The following is a 19217-nucleotide window of genomic DNA, read 5'->3' as shown; positions in this document are numbered from 1 at the left end:
TTAGAATGATCCGGCTCTCGCTCATTTAGAGAAAATTCCTGCTGCTGCACACACAGATTGGCTCAAGATGTGCAGCTCGGGGACAGTTAAACTCGGTGGAATCGGGGGTGGCTTTCCCTTTTTGCATTTTTCTGGTGGCTTCTAAAGCTCTGCGGGGCGATCGGATGGATGTGGAAGCAAGAAAATCCACTTGCAACGTTGGAAATGTCCAACCCCACCGCGGCCAATGCCCACCCCAAACCCGCTCCAGGTTTAGGGGGACAGAAGGAAACAGAGCTGGAACGTCTGTGCCATCCATTCCTTGGCAGTCTGGTAATTCCTCGGCAATCGAAAGCGTTTTAATTGCTCCCCACGCCTCCAAAGTGCCGCTTTCCCCTGGTTTTTCTCCCTTTTGGACAATGCTCTGTTGGGTTCCCAACCCCAGGAGCGACCTGGGGTAGTGGAAAGTGGGGTGGGAATGAGATGAGCTTTAAGGTTCCTCCCAGCCCAAACCAGTTTGGGATTCAGGGTGGACACCAGCAGGAATTTCCTCATGGGAAAGGTGCTCAGGCCTCGGGAAGAGCTGCCCAGGGAGGTTTGGAGTGCCCAAGGGACAGCTGGAGGTGACACTTAGGGTGCCACGGTGGCCGTGGGTCACAGCTTGGGAGTCTGTGACCTTTTGGGACCTTTGCCAACCTAATTAACTCCGTGACTGGTTTATCCACACGCGGCTCATTTATTAAAATTCCCAGTTTCTCTGCTCTCCCCACAAATCCCCCAAAACCTCGGAGCAGCCTTTGCCCAGAAAGCCCCTGAAGGGCTGGGGCAGAACCTGGGCCACCAGTTTGTCACCAGGAAAGTGTCCCCTTGGCTTGGAGAGCCCAGGGGTGGGGACAGGGCCACCGGTATGTCACTGGTGAAGTGTCCTTTTGGCTTGGGGGCAGCAGGGCTGGGGACAGGGGCCACCAATTTGTCACTGGGGAAGTGTCCCTTTGTCATGGAGGACCCAGGGGTGAGGACAGGGCCACCAATTTGTCACTGGGGAAGTGTCCCTTTGGTTTGGGGGCAGCAGGGCTGGGGACAGCCACAGATTTGTCACTGGGGAAGTGTCTCTTTGTCATGGAGGACCCAGGGGTGAGGACAGGGCCACCAGTATGTCATTGGGGAAGTGTCCCTTTGTCATGGAGGACCCAGGGGTGAGGACAGGGCCACCAATTTGTCACTGGGGAAGTGTCCCTTTGTCATGGAGGACCCAGGGGTGAGGACAGGGCCACCAGTATGTCATTGGGGAAGTGTCCCCTTGGCACAGGAGCAGCAGGGCTGGGGACAGAGCCACAGATTAGTTGCCAGGCAAGTGTCCCTTTGTCATGGGGAGCCCAGGGCTGAGGACAGGGCCACCAGTTTGTCACCAGGGAAGTGTCCCTTTGCCTTGGGGACAGCAGGGGTGGGGACAGGGCCACCAGTTTGTCACCAGGGAAGTGTCCCTTTGCCTTGGGGACAGCAGGGGTGGGGACAGGGCCACCAGTTTGTCACCAGGGAAGTGTCCCTCTGTCATGGAGAGCCCAGGGGTGGGCAGAGGCCACCAGTCAGCCCCCGGCGGAGTGTCCCCGTGTCCCCGGGGGCGGTGTCCTTACCCGAGAGGCGGCTGGAGAGCTCGGCCGTGAGCGAGCTCATGCCACCGGCGCGGCCAGGTGAGATGGGCGTGGCCGGGTGCACGGCGGGCGTGGCGATGGAGCCCAGGTACTGGTAGGACTGCTCGTAGGACCAGGGCGGCGAGGGCTGCACCTGCCGGCTGTCTGCGGGCACAAACACACACACACACACCGTGAGCAGCTCCGCGGGACAAAACCTGCCAACGCAGCCAGGGAATGAAGGCTGGGATGGGCCTGGTGAGGGAATTTCAGTTCTGTGAATCCCCCTTGGCAGGAGGAGTTCAAGGGAGTTTCTTCCCGTAGCGTTACTTGCTTTTATTTTATTTATTTATCATTTTTATTTTTATTTTTGTTTTTTTTTCCTCGGGAGGCCTTTTTTTTGATGTTTCCCATTAATAGCAGGCAGGAAAAAAAATACACACAGAAATACACACACAGAATCACACACAGAATTTCACAGAGAATTACACACAGCTACACAGAATTACACACAGAGAATCACACACAGAATTACACACAGAAAAATACACGGAATCACACACAGAATCACACACAGAGTCACACACAGAATTACAGAATCACACACAGAATTACACAGAAGCACACACAGAATCACACAGAGAACCACACACACAATCACACACAGAATCACAGAATTACACACAGAATCACACGCAGAATCACACAGAAGCACACACAGAATCACACACAGTCACACACAGAATTACACAGAAGCACACACAGAATCACACACAGAATTACACAGAATCACACACACAATCACAGAATTACACACTATCACACACAGAATCACACACAGAATCACACAGAAGCACACAGAATCACACACAGAATTACACAGAAGCACACAGAATCACACACAGAATCACAGAATCACACACACAATCACAGAATCACACACACAATCACACACAGAATCACAGAATCACACACACAATCACACACAGAAGCACACACAGAATTACACAATCACACACAGAGTCACACACAGAATCACACAGAGAACCACACACAGTCACACACAGAATCACACAATCACACACACAATCACACACAGAGTCACACACAGAATTACACAGAAGCACACACAGAAGCACACACAGTCACACACAGAATCACAGAATTACACACAGAAGCACACGCAGAATTACACACACAATCACACACACAGTCACACACAGAATCACACAGAGAACCACACACAGAATTACACAGAAGCACACACAGAATCACACACACAATCACAGAATCACACACACAATCACGCACACAATCACAGAATCACACACACAATCACAGAATCACACACAGAATCACACACACAATCACAGAATCACACACACAATCACACACAGAATCACAGAATTACACACAGAAGCACACACAGAATTACGCACACAATCACACACACAGTCACACACAGAATCACACAGAGAACCACACACAGAATTACACAGAAGCACACAGAATCACACACAGAGTCACACACAGAATTACAGAATCACACACAGAATTACACAGAAGCACACACAGAATCACACAGAGAACCACACACACAATCACACACAGAATCACAGAATTACACACAGAATCACACGCAGAATCACACAGAAGCACACACAGAATCACACACAGTCACACACACAGTCACACACAGAATCACACAGAGAACCACACACAGAATTACACAGAAGCACACACAGAAGCACACACACAATCACAGAATCACACACAATCACACACACAATCACACACACAGTCACAGAATCACACGCACAATCACACACACAGTCACACACAGAACCACACACAGAATGTTTGGAAGACACTTTTTCATCAACCTTTAGGATCCAGCCCATGCCCTAACACCAGAGAAGAAGAGAGGGAAAACCAGATTAAAATTTCCAAGGGGGAAAATTCCTCCGGAGTCTTTGGGGCTCTGTGTTCACAACTCTTTTAGTAAAAAAACCTGTCATGCAGGACATCAAGGAGACCTCAGATTCTTTTTCTCCCCTATTTTTAGTAAAATCTTCTCTATTTTCTTCAGCTTTAAGAGCATCCTCCTGCAGCTCCTTTAAGACAATTGCCTTTATTGAAAAAAAAACCAAACAACCCAACAAATGCTGGGTGATCTGCACGCAGATAAAACTGATAGCAGCAAGGAAGGGAAACTTCCCAAGTCTGAGATGGGGACTTTGATCTCCCATCAGAAAGCCCATCTGGAAAATATTCTTTTGTTGTTCTTTAAGGAGACGAGTTTTACATTTTGTTTGTCCCATCTGCTTACGAGGCAGGATTTATACAAAAAAAACCCCAAATCCCAAAAAAGCCCTCCAGCTTTTCAAAAGCTCACTGGTGAAGCTGCAGGTTGAAGTTAGATTTTTTCTGCTGAGTAACAAGTTCAAATTCAGATGTTATTAATATTTAATTTATTTTTTTCCCCTCAGGCAGCCTTCCTTCCAAACGAAATCAGTTGACTCATGTTGGTAAAAAAGCGACATCCAACTGCATTAAACGGGCTTCAGGAGGAGCAAAAAAAAAGAGCACAAAACCTGTCGTGGTCTGAACTGCAACGTCATGATAAATTGTTAATTTATGGTCAGAGTTTTTTAAAGGTCAGAGTTTTTTTAAAGGAGGGAATTCAACCTCCAGGGGGTGGCATCAAAATAAACACCCCAAAGCATCCCCAGAGTGAGCCCTGGGCTGGGGTGACGCTGCAGATTTTGGTTCTGAAGTGGGGTGAATTCACTCGTGGCTCCCTGATTTCAGCAGGCAAGCCGTGGATTTCGGGAATGCAGGAATCCCAGGACTGGAATTCCAACACAGAATTCCAGCCAAGGGATGGACACTGCCTCATCCCGTCCTCCTGCCTGGGGAGCCTCGGCTGTGCCCTGCCAGGTCCTTGTCAGCCTCTTCCTGTGCCCTGCCAGGTCCCTCTGTCACCTCCTTTTCAAGGGCTCTGCTCAGCTGCATCCTGGAATCCCAGAATCCCAGAATCCTGGAATTCCGGAATCCCTGAATCCCAGAATTCCAGAATCCCCGAATCCCTGAATCTCAGAATTCTGGAATTCCACAATCTCAGAATCCTGGAATGTCAGAATCCCAGAATCCTGGAATCCCAGATTTCCAGAATCTTGGAATTTCAGAATCCTAGAATCCCAGAATTCCTGGAATCCCAGAATTCCAGAATCTCAGAATGTCAGAATCCCTGAATCTCAGAATCACAGAATACTGGAATTCCAGAATCTCAGAATCCTGGAATGTCAGAATCCCAGAATCCTGGAATCCCAAAATTCCAAAACCTTGGAATGTCAGAATCCCAGAATTCTGGAATCCCAGAATTCCAGAATCTCAGAATGTCAGAATCCCTGAATCTCAGAATCCCAGAATTCTGGAATTCCAGAATCTCAGAATCCTGGAATGTCAGAATCCCAGAATCCTGGAATCCCAGAATTCCAGAATCCCACGGACACCACTAAGAAGATGCACGAAAAGATGGAGGAAGCAAGATCTTGCCCCAGGTTTCCCAAACACTAAGAATGGATTTAAATCTGGTTCCTTTCTTTAAAGTGCTACAGAAACGAGCACCCCGGGGTGGGTGAGGTCAGAGGGACCGGGGGGTCACCAGTGCCACCTCTGGGTCACCCCAGAGCTCAGGGATTGTGGATATTCTGGGATGTCCCCAGGGAGGAGACCCCACAGCCTCTCGGGACAGTCTGCTCAGGGCTGGGCACTGCCCAGGGCAGGATTTCAGGGGAATTGCTGGGCTCAGCAACACCCAGGGACACCCAGGGGACACCCAGGGACAGCCAGGGACACCCAGGGGACGCTCAGGGACACCCAGGGACACCGATGTCCCCTCTCCCTGGGGCTCCTCTCCAGGCTGAGCAGCCCCAGCTCCCTCAGCCTCTCCCGGGCACGGAGATGCTCCAGGCCCTTCCTCAGCTCCAGGAGCTCCTGTCCCTGCTGTGCTGAGGATCCAGGGCTGGACACAGCAGCCAGAGGTGCCCCCAGGGCTGGGCACAGGGGCAGGATCCCTCCCTGACCTGCTGGGAATGCTCATCCCAATGCACCCCAGAAGGAAAAAAACCATCAGTGCAGCATCTTGACTAAAAAACAAATAACAAAGCAAAAATCTCTGTAAGGACATCCACAAAAATCCTGGAAGTGCCTGACCTGCCTCATCCATTTCCTGTTATCTTGACCCCTGGGGTCCCTAAAGCAGAGCCAGCAGCCCCAGAGACCTCCTTTATTAATCTCCTCATCCCATTAAGTCTGTCTTAAGTGAAGGCTCAAACGACGAATCAATTTTCTGTCTTGCTACCTGCACTCCCCATCCCTGAATTCGCTCTTGCAAAGATTCCCTTTTTGCCATCAGCCTGGTTAAGGAGCCGCACTCCGCCGAGGGATGTTTAATCTAGTGAATTATAGATGTGCACACGTGAAAGCAGGTTGTGCTGATAACCCCAGGCATCACCCTCCCGGGTTTTTAATGAGAAGGGGAGAAAACTCATCCCTGGGATTGCATTTTTATGGCCCAGTTTCAGTACCGAGAGGCGGACCCGGTAAAGTCAAGGTTTGCATTTCCAGCTGCCGGATCAAGGGCCTCAAGCAATATTTTATTTTGGGGATATCTGCTTTGCTTCAGTTTTCAGGTTTCCCCAAATTAAACTGGAACGGGTTGGAATTGAACACATTTTAAAAAAAGCAACAAAGTCTTTCCTGCTTCCCAGATAAAGAGGGCTCGGGAGTTGGTAGCTTGGCATGGGAAACCCAAGTGGTTGGAGTTAGTCTGGTGAAAATCTGGTGCAAATAACCGGGAGTTGCTTCCCAGCTCGGAGTATCTCTGAAGAGATTTCCAGGGAGAGCTGCTTCGACACGGGGAAACAACCTCAAGGCTTTTGAGTCCACGCAGTTTTCAAACCAAACAGGATCCCCCCCCCCCAAAAAAAATCATTGAAAAGCAGCTCAAAACACCACCAAACCAGCGAAGTCGGGCACCGGTCCTCCCAGTAGCGATTACTTTCCATTTCTGCTTGGTTTTTTTTTTTTTTAATAGTGTGAGAAAAGGCGTTTCGAACATGACAACGGTTGCTAATTGCACCCAACCCCCGCAGGGCCAGGATTGTGGTGCAATAATTCACACCTCTGCCGCAGTCACGAGCTCTCCGCCGTCCCCTTCCCTGCCGCCTAACACCCCATTAAACGCCGGCTATTGAACCATCTTTTCGTGCCCCGTCTTGTTTTACGGCCCCGAAATCGCGGCGTTCTCCGGCAGCCGTAATTAACAGCTGTAATTAACCCCGCGCGGATGTTGCGCAACCCTCGAGCCGTTCCGCCAAACGCGCTCCGTGGGGAGGGAGGGACGGGGCGCAAAAAAACCCCCAAAAACCTACCGAGAGCGGGTCCCAACCCTTGGCGGGGTGCTCGCGCGCGTTTTCGCGCCTTCCCGGCTGCTTTTCCAGCTGTTTTTCCAGATGTTTTGCCAGATGTTCGCCGGCCCAGCTGTGGCCGCGGATTGGGGCAGTTGCGCGGTGTGGCCGCTGGGTGGCGCTGGCGCTCCAGGCAGCGCCGGCCCCGCGACCCCAAAATCATCCCGGACCCACCTGAACCCCCCAAAACACCTCTGAACCCCCTAAAACACCTCCAAAATACCCCTGAACCCGCCCAAAACACCCCTGAATCCCCCAAAACATCCCTGAACCGCCTCAAACCCCTCCTGAGCCCCCCAAAACACCCCTGAACCTCCCCAAAAACATCCCTGAATCCCCCAAACGTCCCTGAACCGCCACAAAACGCCCCTGAACCCCCCAAATCCACCTGAACGCACCCAAAAACACCTCTGAACGCCCCAAAACACCTCTGAACCCCCCCAAAAAACACCGAGATGTGGCTTCCCGGAGCCCTCACAGCACTCTGGGAACGGCTCCTGTTTGTCCCCGACAGGGAATTGCCTAAAAATGCATCCCTGAGGCTCAGGGGTGTCCAAGAGAGGGATGCACAGGAGGGGGCATGGGATCCTGGAACATCCTGAGTGGGAATAAACCCACAGGGATCACCCTGTCCCTGCCCAGAGCCCCAGCAATCCCCCCTGGGCATCCCTGGCAGCGCTGTCCAAAGGCTCCTGGAGCTCTGGCAGCCTCGGGGCCGTGCCCATTCCCTGGGGAGCCTGGGCAGTGCCCGGCACCCTCTGGGAGAAGAGCCTTTCCCCAAAATCCCCCCTCAATCCCTCCTGGCCCAGCTCCAGCCCCTCCCTGGGTGCTGTCCCTGTGCCAGGAGCAGAGATCGGAGCTGTCCCTTGGCACGAGCTGCAATCCCAGTGAGTCTCCCCCCTTTCCTTTCCTCCAGCTGGACAATCCAAATTCCCTCGGCCTCCCCTTGGATGGCCCCTGCAGGACCTTCCTCATCCTCACAGCCCCACGCCCAGGTGGATCTGCCAGGACCCAAAGCCATCGTTGCCCACAGAGCCCTGCCAGGGAAGGAGCCGTGCTCGGTGTCACACGGAGCAGAATTTGGCTCCAAAGGTGTTTTTGAGAGCCAAGGACAGAGCACAGAGTAACCTGATGCCCTGAATGGTGTCGGTGCTCGGGGCAGGGGCATGAGATTTATGGGAAAGAGATGAGATTTAAGATCCCTCCCAACGCAAACCATTCTCTGGCTGTAAGAACTTCCTTCGCACAGCACAAGATGTGATGCACAAGGATGCAGATTATTCTAAAAAAGTGAGTTATTGTTCACCGTGGCCTGTCAATATACTCAACGTACTCAATGTTTTGATATCGAGCCTAATTTCAATTTAAACGTGGTGAGGAAAATAAAAATAAATGCATTTAAATCGCTTAATAGGTAAAATGAAAGAAAAAAATCACGATGAAATCACTGTATTAAAATTGTGCAATAAAAATCAAGCAAAAAAAAAGGCAGTGGGGTTTCATATACTAATTATAACTAAATTTCAAATAACCGTTACAAATAAAAATTAGCCTTTAATGCAAGAAAAAAACCCCAGAGTTTGTAACTTAACCAAATATTTGCAGTAAAGCACCAAGTATGGGCGATACAGGTCTCTGACAAAAGCACAGCACAACTCCTGAGCTCTCACAGAAGCTCCAAAACTCCCCCAAAACCAGAGGATGTAGAAATCACTGGCACACAGAAACAGAAAGTCTTGGGATGGTGATTCCATGGGATCCTTTTTTGGAGGGGGTACAATGTGAAGCACAGCCGTGCCTCTCGTGGAATCCCAAAATCCCAGACTGGTTTGGGATGGGAAGGACCTCAAAGCCCATCCATGGGCAGGGACACCTCCCACCGTCCCAGGCTGCTCCAAGCCCCAGTGTCCAACCTGGCCTTGGGCACTGCCAGGGATGGGAATTCCACAATTTCTCTTGGAAAAACTAAAAGATCTCTCCAAAATCAATGCCGTCCTGTCAGGCCCTAGGAAACCATAAATCAGCAATTTTCAGCAGGTGATTCATAAACCCCAGGTCAGATTTTCCCTTGAGGTCACAGCAAAAAATCCCCTCCCTATTTCGATATAACAAACCAACCAACCAACCAACCAACCACCCCGCGCTGGCTAAAAGGAAAGATTCGTGTGTTCTGAGCAGAAAACGCCGCGTTAAAAGCCCCGAATCCGCAGCAGGTGACAGATCCCGGGAGCTGCCGGGGAAATGTGCATGTGGCCGAGTCCCTGGAGCGCAGGGAGAGCTCGGTGTGTCACCGCGGGTCACAGCGGAGTGTCGCTGCTGCTGCTCCCAGCCCGCAGCCCGGGATGATCCGGCGTTCCTGGAAGCTGCGGGAAGCAGCGGCAGGATGTGAGTCAGGCCGGGGAGCGGGGCGGGACGGCGGGGAGCAGGTACACCTCGGGATGGGCCAGGCTGCCGCCTTCATCCCTCTGTCACTGCCGCCTTCATCCTCCTCTCATTGCCACCTTCATCCCTCTGTCACTGCCGCCTTCATCCTCCTCTCATTGCCGCCTTCATCCCTCTGTCACTGCCGCCTTCATCCTCCTCTCATTGCCGCCTTCATCCCTCTGTCACTGCCGCCTTCATCCCTCTGTCACTGCCGCCTTCATCCTCCTCTCATTGCCACCTTCATCCCTCTGTCACTGCCACCTTCATCCTCCTCTCATTGCCGCCTTCATCCCTCTGTCACTGCCGCCTTCATCCTCCTCTCATTGCCGCCTTCATCCCTCTGTCACTGCCGCCTTCATCCTCCTCTCATTGCCGCCTTCATCCCTCTGTCACTGCCGCCTTCATCCCTCTGTCACTGCCGCCTTCATCCTCCTCTCATTGCCACCTTCATCCCTCTGTCACTGCCACCTTCATCCTCCTCTCATTGCCGCCTTCATCCCTCTGTCACTGCCGCCTTCATCCTCCTCTCATTGCCACCTTCATCCTCCTCTCACTGCCGCCTTTATCCCTCTGTCACTGCAACCTTCATCCCCCCTCACTACCACCTTCATCCTCCCCTCATTGCCACCTTCATCCCCTTCTCATTCCCTTCATCCTCCTCTCATTTCCACCTTCATCCCCTTCTCACTGCTGCCTTCATCCTCCTCTCACTGCCGCCTTCATCCCCCTCTCCTTCCCTTCATCCTCCTCTCATTGCCGCCGTCATCCTCGTCTCATTCCCTTCATCCTCTCCCTGCCACCTTCATCCTCCTCTCACTCCCACCTTCATCCTCCTCTCATTTTCTTCCTCCTCCTCTCGCTGCCATCTTCATCCTCCTCTCATTCTCTTCATCCCCCTCTCACTCCCACCTCCCTTCCCGCCCGGCTGCCTGCCCTATCTCACCTCTCTGCCTCCCAAATCACACCTGCCCGCTCCAAACCACCATCACCTGCCCAGAAACCCTCCCACAAGGAGCAGTGACTCCTCCAAATGATTGTTTTTTTTTTTTTAATTTTAGCCCAGCCGGGACTGGGGGAAGGCGGCGCGGGCAGCCCGGAGCGCTGAGCGCTTCATTAAGCGCTAATTCCGTCAGCCCAAAACCCCCGGCCCATCCTCGGGAGTTGCGAAACCGCCGCTGCCAGGCTTTTCCCTGGCAGGCTGAGCGGATTCCTGTCAGTCACACGCAACAACAACAACAAAAAAACAACCCAAAAGCGGCTCCGCAATTCCGGCCTGGAATGGGAGAGGCCGCAGCTGACAGCGGGCACGGGCTGGGGGAAAGCTGAGATCGGCTCGCTGCTGCCAAACTCGAGGCACACGAGCTCTTGAATTGCCCTGAAAAAAAGCCGGGATTTATCCCTCTCCCTTCCTTTTTTTTTTTTTTTTTTTTTTTTTTTTTTTTTTTTTCCCCTGGTGGGATTTGCCGATCTTTCCAAAGGGAAACTTTCTCCCGGTGTCGCTTCGCTTTTCCTCGGGAGCGTGAGGCAGGAACGGCCTTGTTCGTTCTTGTTCATTCACGGAGGTGTCTTGCCTAATCGAGGAAATGACCTGTGAGCACAGAAACGCTCCGTGCGCTTTTGTGCTCGGCAAGGAAGATGCCAAAAAGCCCAAAAAAATTTAAAAATCCCAGTTTGGCCTTTCCCTCCTGCTTTCACCGTCGCCTCACGGCTCTGCCTCTTTTCCCCACTGGTTCTCCTGCCCCAGCAGCTCCAGGTGGAGCAGCGGGAAAGCACAAAAAAAAAAAAAAAAAAAAAAAAAAAAAAGATGGGGGAATCGGTCTGGAATGCCTCTGACCTCCTCTTCCCTCAGGAGCCAGGCATGCAAAATGACTCAATCGCCAGCAAATCCCAGCGAAAAAAAAAAAAAAAAAAAAGAAAAAAGAAAAAAAAAAAAAGGTGTGGCAGTCCCGGCAGCTGAAGCAATTAGTCATTAGCATAAATAAAGGGGGGACTTTCCGACGGCCGAGTCCAGTCCGGCCGCACAAGGCTGGCATTCTCAGCCCTCCCGGCGCTGGGACTGGAAAATTACCGAGAGAACTGTAAAATTCCCGAGAGAAATGTAAAATTCCACTTTTCTTTTTTTTTTGAGGGGTGATTCCCCACCAGGTGCCAGCCTGTGGCACCGGGGGCACCGCACGGAGACACCGCCGGGATGGAAGTTTTGCCCCCGGGGGAGAGTTTTCCAAAAGTTTTCTCTTTTTCCACTGGGAATTTATGGGAGAGGAGCGTTCCCTGCTCTCTCCGGAGCCCCTTGGAGGCTGCTGACAGGTGACAGGAGCCGCTCTGGCTGAGAGCGACGGTGACAGACACGCGTGGCTGCGGGGTTTGGGCTGGGAGAGGCTCCCAAATCCCCGGAAAAAAAAGGGATTTTTGACAGGGACCTCCTCCCTCAGTGTTTGCTCTCGTTTTATTTCACTGTTCCTGGAGTTCTGTGGAGTGCTGAGGAGGCTGGAGGAGTTTTGGAGACTCAAAATAAAAACCCTTTGGGATGGAGGAGTGAGGGAGTTTCTCCACGCTCAGGCATCGCCTCCTGAGATAAGGAACAAACATCAGCCTCGAGCAGAAACCTTTCAAACGAGGCGGCTGAGGCTGTTGTTGCTGTGCCGGTGAAGACTTTTCCACCAGCTTTTCTTTAAAGGGAGCTGCCAGGGAAGGAGGAAAACTAAAGGAGTTTACCCCAAAAGCTGCTTTTTAAAATTTTTCCTTCAGTCTCCTCGCATCCACGTCATAAAGTTGGTGCTGCAGCGACAGCAAGGTTATTTATTTGGAGGTGATATTGAAGGCGGCAGGGAAAAAAAGCAACTGTGGATATTTTGGGGATAAAGGAGAGGAATGTTCATCCCTCAAGTTTAATGCTGCCTGAAAGAGCACCCTAAAAAAAACCGAGCAGCATTCCGTGGGGTCCCCTAAAAAAAAAAAAAAAAAAAACCAAAAACACCAAAAAACCAACCCTGTCAGCGCCCAGCAGCAGGAGTGTGAGAAGTGGGATTTCACAATCCCGGCAGGTCGGTACACAGAGTGCTCGGAGGAGCACAAACCATCCCTCGGCTGCTCCTCCTGGCCCGGCGTCACGGCGGACGGGCGAATCGCCGCCGTGCCGGTGACAGCCCGGCTCGGAGAGCGCAGTTTTGGCCGATTAAAGCCGCATTGTTCTTTGTCTCGCAAGGTGTGAGTCAGCCCGGCAGAGCTGCAGGTATTTGTTCAAGAGGGAGACTCCGTCCCACCTCCTTCCTCCTCTTCCCTCCCTCCCTCCCCGCGCGGGAGAGGAATGAAAATAAAAAAGAATTCAACCTTGACCTTGCCCTGCTCCGGGAGGAGCCGCCAGACTCGGTGCCGCTGCCGTGTCCTGCCCTAAGCTGGGGGGGTGTCCCCAAGGCCAGACGGACAGCGGGACTTCAGGGACACGGCAGCGCGGCTGATGTCACCGCTGGCCCCGCCGTGACCTCCTGGGAGGCGACACCCGCAGGGACAAGGGGATGGCACCTCCTGGAGAGGTCACCGCTTCTTTGTTGTCCCCGTGAACCCGCAGGGAGAAATCCGATCTCTCCCATCCGGAGGGGAATCACCTGTGGGAGCTTCCCCCGGTGCCAACCCTGCCAGGTGACAACTCCTGTCCCACCGGTGACAATCCCTGCCAGGTGACACCGGGGCCAATCCCTGCCAGGTGACAACTCCTGCCCCACCGGAGCAAATCCCTGCCAGGTGACAACTCCTGTTCCACGGGTGGCAATCCCTGCCAGGTGACAACTCCTGTTCCACGGGTGGCAATCCCTGCCAGGTGACAACTCCTGCCCCACCGGAGCAAATCCCTGCCAGGTGACAACTCCTGTCCCACCTGTGCCCTCCCCGGCCTTCAGCTGCTCCAGGGGCTCTCCCCGAGCCGCTCCAGCTCCGGGAATGCCTCCCCCAGCTGATGAAATCCTTGATCCCCACTGCCCCCCGAGGAATTCCCGCAATCCCGGTTTTAAGCTGGAGCACGGGGAGGGCAAGGCTCGGGTTCAGCTGAGCCCTGGGCTGAGTCAGAGAATCACCCGGTGTCACCCCGGCAAGGTGAAGTTCAACAGCTCGGGGCGGCGGGGGGGGGGAGATTTGATCCACTTCGTGCTGCTGAATTCCCACCCCCGAGCTCTCCCCGAAGGGCTCAGGTCGGGGGGCAGCGCTCAGGTAAAACCCAGCCTGGCCTGGGCAGGGAGATGGGGCCCTGGAAACGCCGCCACTCCTCCTGTTAATTGTGTACAGGGTGTAATGAGGCTGTCTGCAGAACCCAGCCCACCTGAGAGCTCCACAGCGGAGCTGTCGACCTCGGAGCTGCCTGTCTAGACTGCAGACTCTGCTGCCACTTGTGGGGTTCAAGCTGTTTCACCCTTAGGGAGACATCCCGGCCGAGCCAGGAGGGTGAATCACAGCCCAGGAACAGCTGTTTTTTTCCTCCTCGATGGCAGAGATATACGCCGTGACTGTGTCAGACACAGACACACAACGCACAGACGGCTGGAGCTCGGTGAAATGAATCCCAGCCTGGATACACCTCAGAAGTTTCTCTTTCGTGGGGTGAAGCAAGACTAAAGGAAATGGAGAGAGATTCCCTGAGCCAGCACCTGGAAGTCACACTGAGTCACTGTTTGCAGACCTGTGATTGAATCATGGAATCCTGGAATATCCTGAGTGGGAATAAACCCACAGGGATCATCAATCCAAGCTCTGGCCCTGCCCAGAGCCCCAGCAATCCCCCCTGGGCATCCCTGGCAGCGCTGTCCAAAGGCTCCTGGAGCTCTGGCAGCCTCGGGGCCGTGCCCATTCCCTGGGGAGCCTGGGCAGTGCCCGGCACCCTCTGCGGGAAGAGCCTTGCCCTACAATCCCCCCTCAATCCCTCCTGGAACAGCTCCAGCCGCTCCCTGGGTGCTGTCCCTGTGCCAGGAGCAGAGATCTGAGCTGTCCCTTGGCACGAGCTGCAATCCCAGTGAAGTCTGAGCCCCCTCTTCTCCAGCTGGACATTCCAAGTTCCCTCAACATCTCCTCATGTGGCCCCTCCAGACCCTTCACCATCCTCATGCCCCTCCTTTGGACACTCCAAGAGCTTTAAATCCTTCTCATATTGCGGTGCCAAAGCTGCAACTTCCTCTCTCGGGCAAAGTTTCCACACTCATGGGCTGGACCCGACCCTGCTGCTCCTGCTGGGGTGTTCTGATCCCCTCGAGCTCAGCCCCAGAGTTTAAAACTCATCTCATCCCTCCCCTGCCACGTGCAGGGACACCTCCCACTGTCCCCAATGTCCAACCTGGCCTTGGGCACTGCCAGGGATCCAGGGGCAGCCACAGCACGAGTTCCTGTCACAGTCAAACATTTCCAGCTCTGTGTCTACATTTCAAGACAAACCCGAGGCTGGAAACCCCTTGGATGTGTTGATTCCCACTGGGAAATCGACGCCAGAAAGGAAAGGAGGATTGAACGAAGGAGTTTCTGCAGTCCACTGGGTGATAAAGGAGCGAACACACCGTGGTCTCAGGTGTCTCCCAGGTTGCTCCCGATGCTGTGAACTAATTACTCCATATCCAAGTCCTTTGGCCCAGAGACAAACAAGAAGTCCTCATCCATCCCTTCTTTTCCACTTTCACTGCTCCCTCCTCTTTCCCAGCATGAAAGCAGTGGAAGAAAAACCTGCTCTCTGGAGCTTACAGTCATTTTATCCCCCACCAAACACTGACCTTGACGTGAACTAATTAGGATGGCAATAGATTATTAATACGAGTGGGTAAGGTGAAGGTTTGTCAGCATAAAAGAGGCCTTTGAAGATGACAGCCATTTCCACTTTCATGATGCCATCCCAAGTGCTCAGAAGAAAGCACGTGTACTAATAAAGGAGGATTCATCCAGGGGCACCCAGTCGTCCCCCAAACCCTCATTCGGGACGGCGAACGGGGAAAAAAAATCTGCTTGGATTCTTTTAAACCCCCGCCACGGATCAGGATTAAAAACAACTTTTGGGAACGAGCAGATCTCTGATGATCTAAAGACACCCCGGGCTCATTTGACTGAGGGGCTAAGTGACATATCAAATGCAACCTCCATCCTTGAACAGCTGAGGTCACCTTGAGAGAAACGCTGCTGGATGGAACCTCTCTCCAGAGTGCAGCTTTGATTGACAAGGGGGGGTAAGGTCTTCTCCAGACGGTGAACATCTCTTTGTGCAGACAGTTTGACTTAGAACCACGCACAGATCGTGGCGTAAAAAGGGAACTCTTGAGGAGCTGTTGCTCGTTATGGTCCTAAACCAAACCAGACTTGTTGAAAAAACTCTCCCGAGGGGTCTGCTCCCTGAAACTCTCTGATTTGAGGAGATCTGCACAACCCAGATGGAAAATGAGCCGAGCCCAGAAGGAGGTGCTGAAAGCCCCAGCTCAGCGCCTTGTCAGGGGCATTCAGGCCAGAAATCCGTTTAAAATACCGAAGAAATGCTTTCCTTCCTCTCCGAGATCCCTCGGCACTCGGGGAGCAGCTGAGGAATGCAGCAGCCCCTTCCACCCTGCCCCTGGCCACGGGAGGTGACAGCAGGACCTGTCCCCTGAGCCACCCTGGAGCAGAGAGGCTGCAGGGGCACAGCCAAGGGCAGAAGGGATGGAGGAAGGCGAGGACTCGTCTCCGTGTTCAACCTTTAGCCACAGCTGCGGGCTCAGGGTTCAAAACACACAGCTCAGCCGGAACATCAGCTCTGCTGGACACATGGAAATGTCCTCTGCATTTCATGGAACCCTGGAATATCCTGAGTGGGAATAAACCCACAGGGATCATCAATCCAAGCTCTGGCCCTGCCCAGAGCCCCCAACAATCCCCCCCGGGCATCCCTGGCAGCGCTGTCCAAAGGCTCCTGGAGCTCTGGCAGCCTCGGGGCCGTGCCCATTCCCTGGGGAGCCTGGGCAGTGCCCGGCACCCTCTGGGGGAAGAGCCTCGCCCTACAATCCCCCCTCAATCCCTCCTGGAACAGCTCCAGCCACTCCCTGGGTGCTGTCCCTGCACAGAACAAGCTGGTTCCTAAATCTGAAGGGGAAGGAAGCAAGAGCTTTGAGGTCAAAGTGATTCTCTCTGATGTTTCTGAAGGTGACAAGGTGAAGAAAATCAAATCGACCCACAGAGAATCCCTTCAGTGTCATTCCAAAGTGAAGTGCCAAAAGTGACAGCCCTGAAGAAGCAGGCGGAGGGCTGGGAATGCTCAGGGATCAGCCAGAAATGCTCTGGAGTCAGACTCTGCATCAGAGGGCTCGGGGCAGGGAGAGGGGGATTGGAAAGGGGATTCACCTGAGCTGCATGTCAGTGATACCTGGGGGCAGCTGCTGCTGATGTCCCAAGTCCTGGACACATCCCTGCCCCTTCTCTTGGAGCTTTTCCTGCGGGGAACCTGGGACAACCACACAGAATCCCAAAATCCCCGAGGCTGGAAAAGCCCTCCCAGCCCAGGCAGTCCCACCTTGTCCCCAGCCCGGAGCTCTGAGTGCCACCTCCAGGTGACACCCGCAGGGACGGGCACTCCAAAGCTCCCTGGGCAGGCCCCTGCCAAGGCCTGAGCACCCTTTCCATGGGGAAATTCCTGCTGCTGGCCAAGCTGAGCCTCCCCTGGGCCAGCCTGAGGCCGTTCCCTCTCCTCCTGTCCCTGTTCCCTGGGAGCAGGAGCCCGACCCCCTCCGGCTGTCCCCTGCCTGGCAGGGACTTGTGCAGAGCCACCAGGTCCCCCCTGAGCCTCCTTTTCTCCAGGCTCAGCCCCTTGCCCAGCTCCCTCAGCCCCTCCTGGGGCTCCAGCCCCTTCCCCAGCTCCCTGCCCTGCCCTGGACACGCTCCAGTCCCTCCAGGGCTCTCCTGCGGGAGCCACAGCTGGACACAGCCCTGGAGCACAGAGGGACAATCCCTGCCCTGCTCCTTCCCAAAATTTTGTGACCTCCCATCCCTCTCCCGATCCCTGGTTTGTGTGCAGGGAGGTGTGAGCGGCGAGGGTGGAGTGAGGAATAAGAGCCTGGAAGGAAAGTTGTAATCCTGGGAGAGAACAGAAGTGTCAACACATGTCAAACGTTGCAAAATGTCCCGGTGTGGAAGAAATACAGTAATTCCCAGTCTTAACGAACAAAAAGTGCTGTTGTTTTGCAGGCTGGGGAAGATTTCTTTGATGGGTGTTTTATACAAATAAGAGTTTCACTTTCTGCGCTCAACGACTTCAAAATCGACCTTTAGATACCAAAACCTGACCTTTAGCTCCCAGAAACTTCTGGGTTTGGAAAAGTCCAGCTTGCTGAAACCGCTTTTCAAACACAACCCCGTGAACCAGCCTTGTCTGCCCCGAAATATCCTGTAAAGTTCTCGCTCTCCCTTTAGCAATTCTGAACCTCTGAGACATGGGAAAGTTTTTAGAAACTCGGCTGAGCACATCTGAGCTGCCCCCGATGTGCTGAGCAGAGCAGTTCTGGGCAGCCGTGGCAAGGAGAGCCCCAAGTCATCACTGTGAGTAAAAGGAACTTTTTTTTTCCCCCCATTTCAGGAACCATCTCAAAGCTAAACATAATCTCGACACGTAAGCAAATAATATTTAAATAGGGGAAAGAGCAAATGGTCCTTTTCCCGTTTAGTAGTAAAAAAAAAAAATCCAGCTCAGTGGCCAGAAACCAAGGGGAGTGTTGATTATATTGGTGATTCGGTCAGGAGGGGAAAACTTCAAAAATTGAATTATTATTATCGAATTTAAATACTGTTTTTTTTTTAATATCTGCATTTCTACAATTTAAAAAAACCAACAAAAACCCACCCCAGCAACATTTGGAAACAATCAGTTTGAATTCATCCAGAATTATACATTTGCTGGGCTTGTTTTGCAGTTGTTGATATTTTGAGGCCGCCAGAGAAACAAAACAACATCAAAAAAAAACCCCAACAAAAAAACCCCCCTTTTTGTTTATCTGTGCAGCTCTTTCATCTGCTTCAATTAAGACGCTGCGTTACTCATTTTTTCCCCCTCACCCACGATCCCAAAATGATTTCGGAGGAGCACTGGCACCTCCTACCAAGGAATTAAATAGGGAAAGGTCCATCCCCCTGTGCTCCAGCAGCTCTTCCTCATCCTCACCCTCTCTCTGAGCCAGATAGTGAGACACGAGGAGGCAAAGCCAGACAATTTCCCAGGGAAATGTTGGAAGGATCGGGGGCCCCGGGGCAGAAATGCTGTTTGTGGAGGCTGAAGGAGCCAGTCCTGCTCCCCAGCAGCGCTGGAGAGTGGCCACCGCTGGACTGGCAGCGAGGTTTGGAGGAGATAACATCGAAAAAACATCGAGCTGCCGTCTGCCTTTCTCACCCGGGGCCCTTTTCCTGGGTGCTCAAACAAAGGCGTGCAAGCCCCGGCAGCAGGAGCTTTGCCATCTGCTCTTTGTGCGCGCTCCTGGCGGAGTTAATCCTTCGTTTTTCCTCTCCCGGCAAGGTGCGAGGGCACAGCCTCAGTGAGGAGAGCGAGAAGTTGTGTTTTTGGTCCAATTCCGACCCCTTCCCATCTCGCTGCAGGGGAGAGGGGCCTCACTCTCCTCTCCCCCTCCCGACTTCGCTGCTCAAGGAGATGTTTTTGGGGCGAAGAATGGAGGCAGGAATGCCACAGGCAGAGAATGCCAGGATCATTGGGGTTGGGAAAGATCTGCAAAATCAT

General features: G+C 53.0%; 1 protein-coding gene across 3 annotated transcripts in view; it reads right to left on the bottom strand.

Annotated features, from left to right (window-relative positions):
• The window catches only part of RUNX1 (RUNX family transcription factor 1), a 179874-nt gene that overhangs the window by 7873 nt on the left and 152784 nt on the right, over positions 1–19217 (bottom strand). For 2 of the 3 annotated variants that reach the window (XM_066177189.1, XM_066177190.1), the window contains one exon: positions 1614–1775. In XM_066177189.1, the coding sequence (XP_066033286.1) occupies positions 1614–1775 (162 nt within the window). Of the gene's footprint in view, positions 1–1559; positions 1776–19217 lie in introns of all 3 variants that reach the window. The other variant, XM_066177191.1, reaches the window with a different exon arrangement.

Source organism: Chamaea fasciata, unplaced genomic scaffold (genome assembly GCF_029207755.1).
Source record: "Chamaea fasciata isolate MVZ Bird 193981 ecotype frontalis unplaced genomic scaffold, bChaFas1.0.hap1 SCAF_2, whole genome shotgun sequence".
NCBI classification, from domain to species: Eukaryota; Metazoa; Chordata; class Aves; order Passeriformes; family Sylviidae; genus Chamaea; species Chamaea fasciata.
The sequence above is the reverse complement of the archived record's forward strand: the minus strand, read 5'-3'. Positions and strand labels throughout refer to the sequence as shown.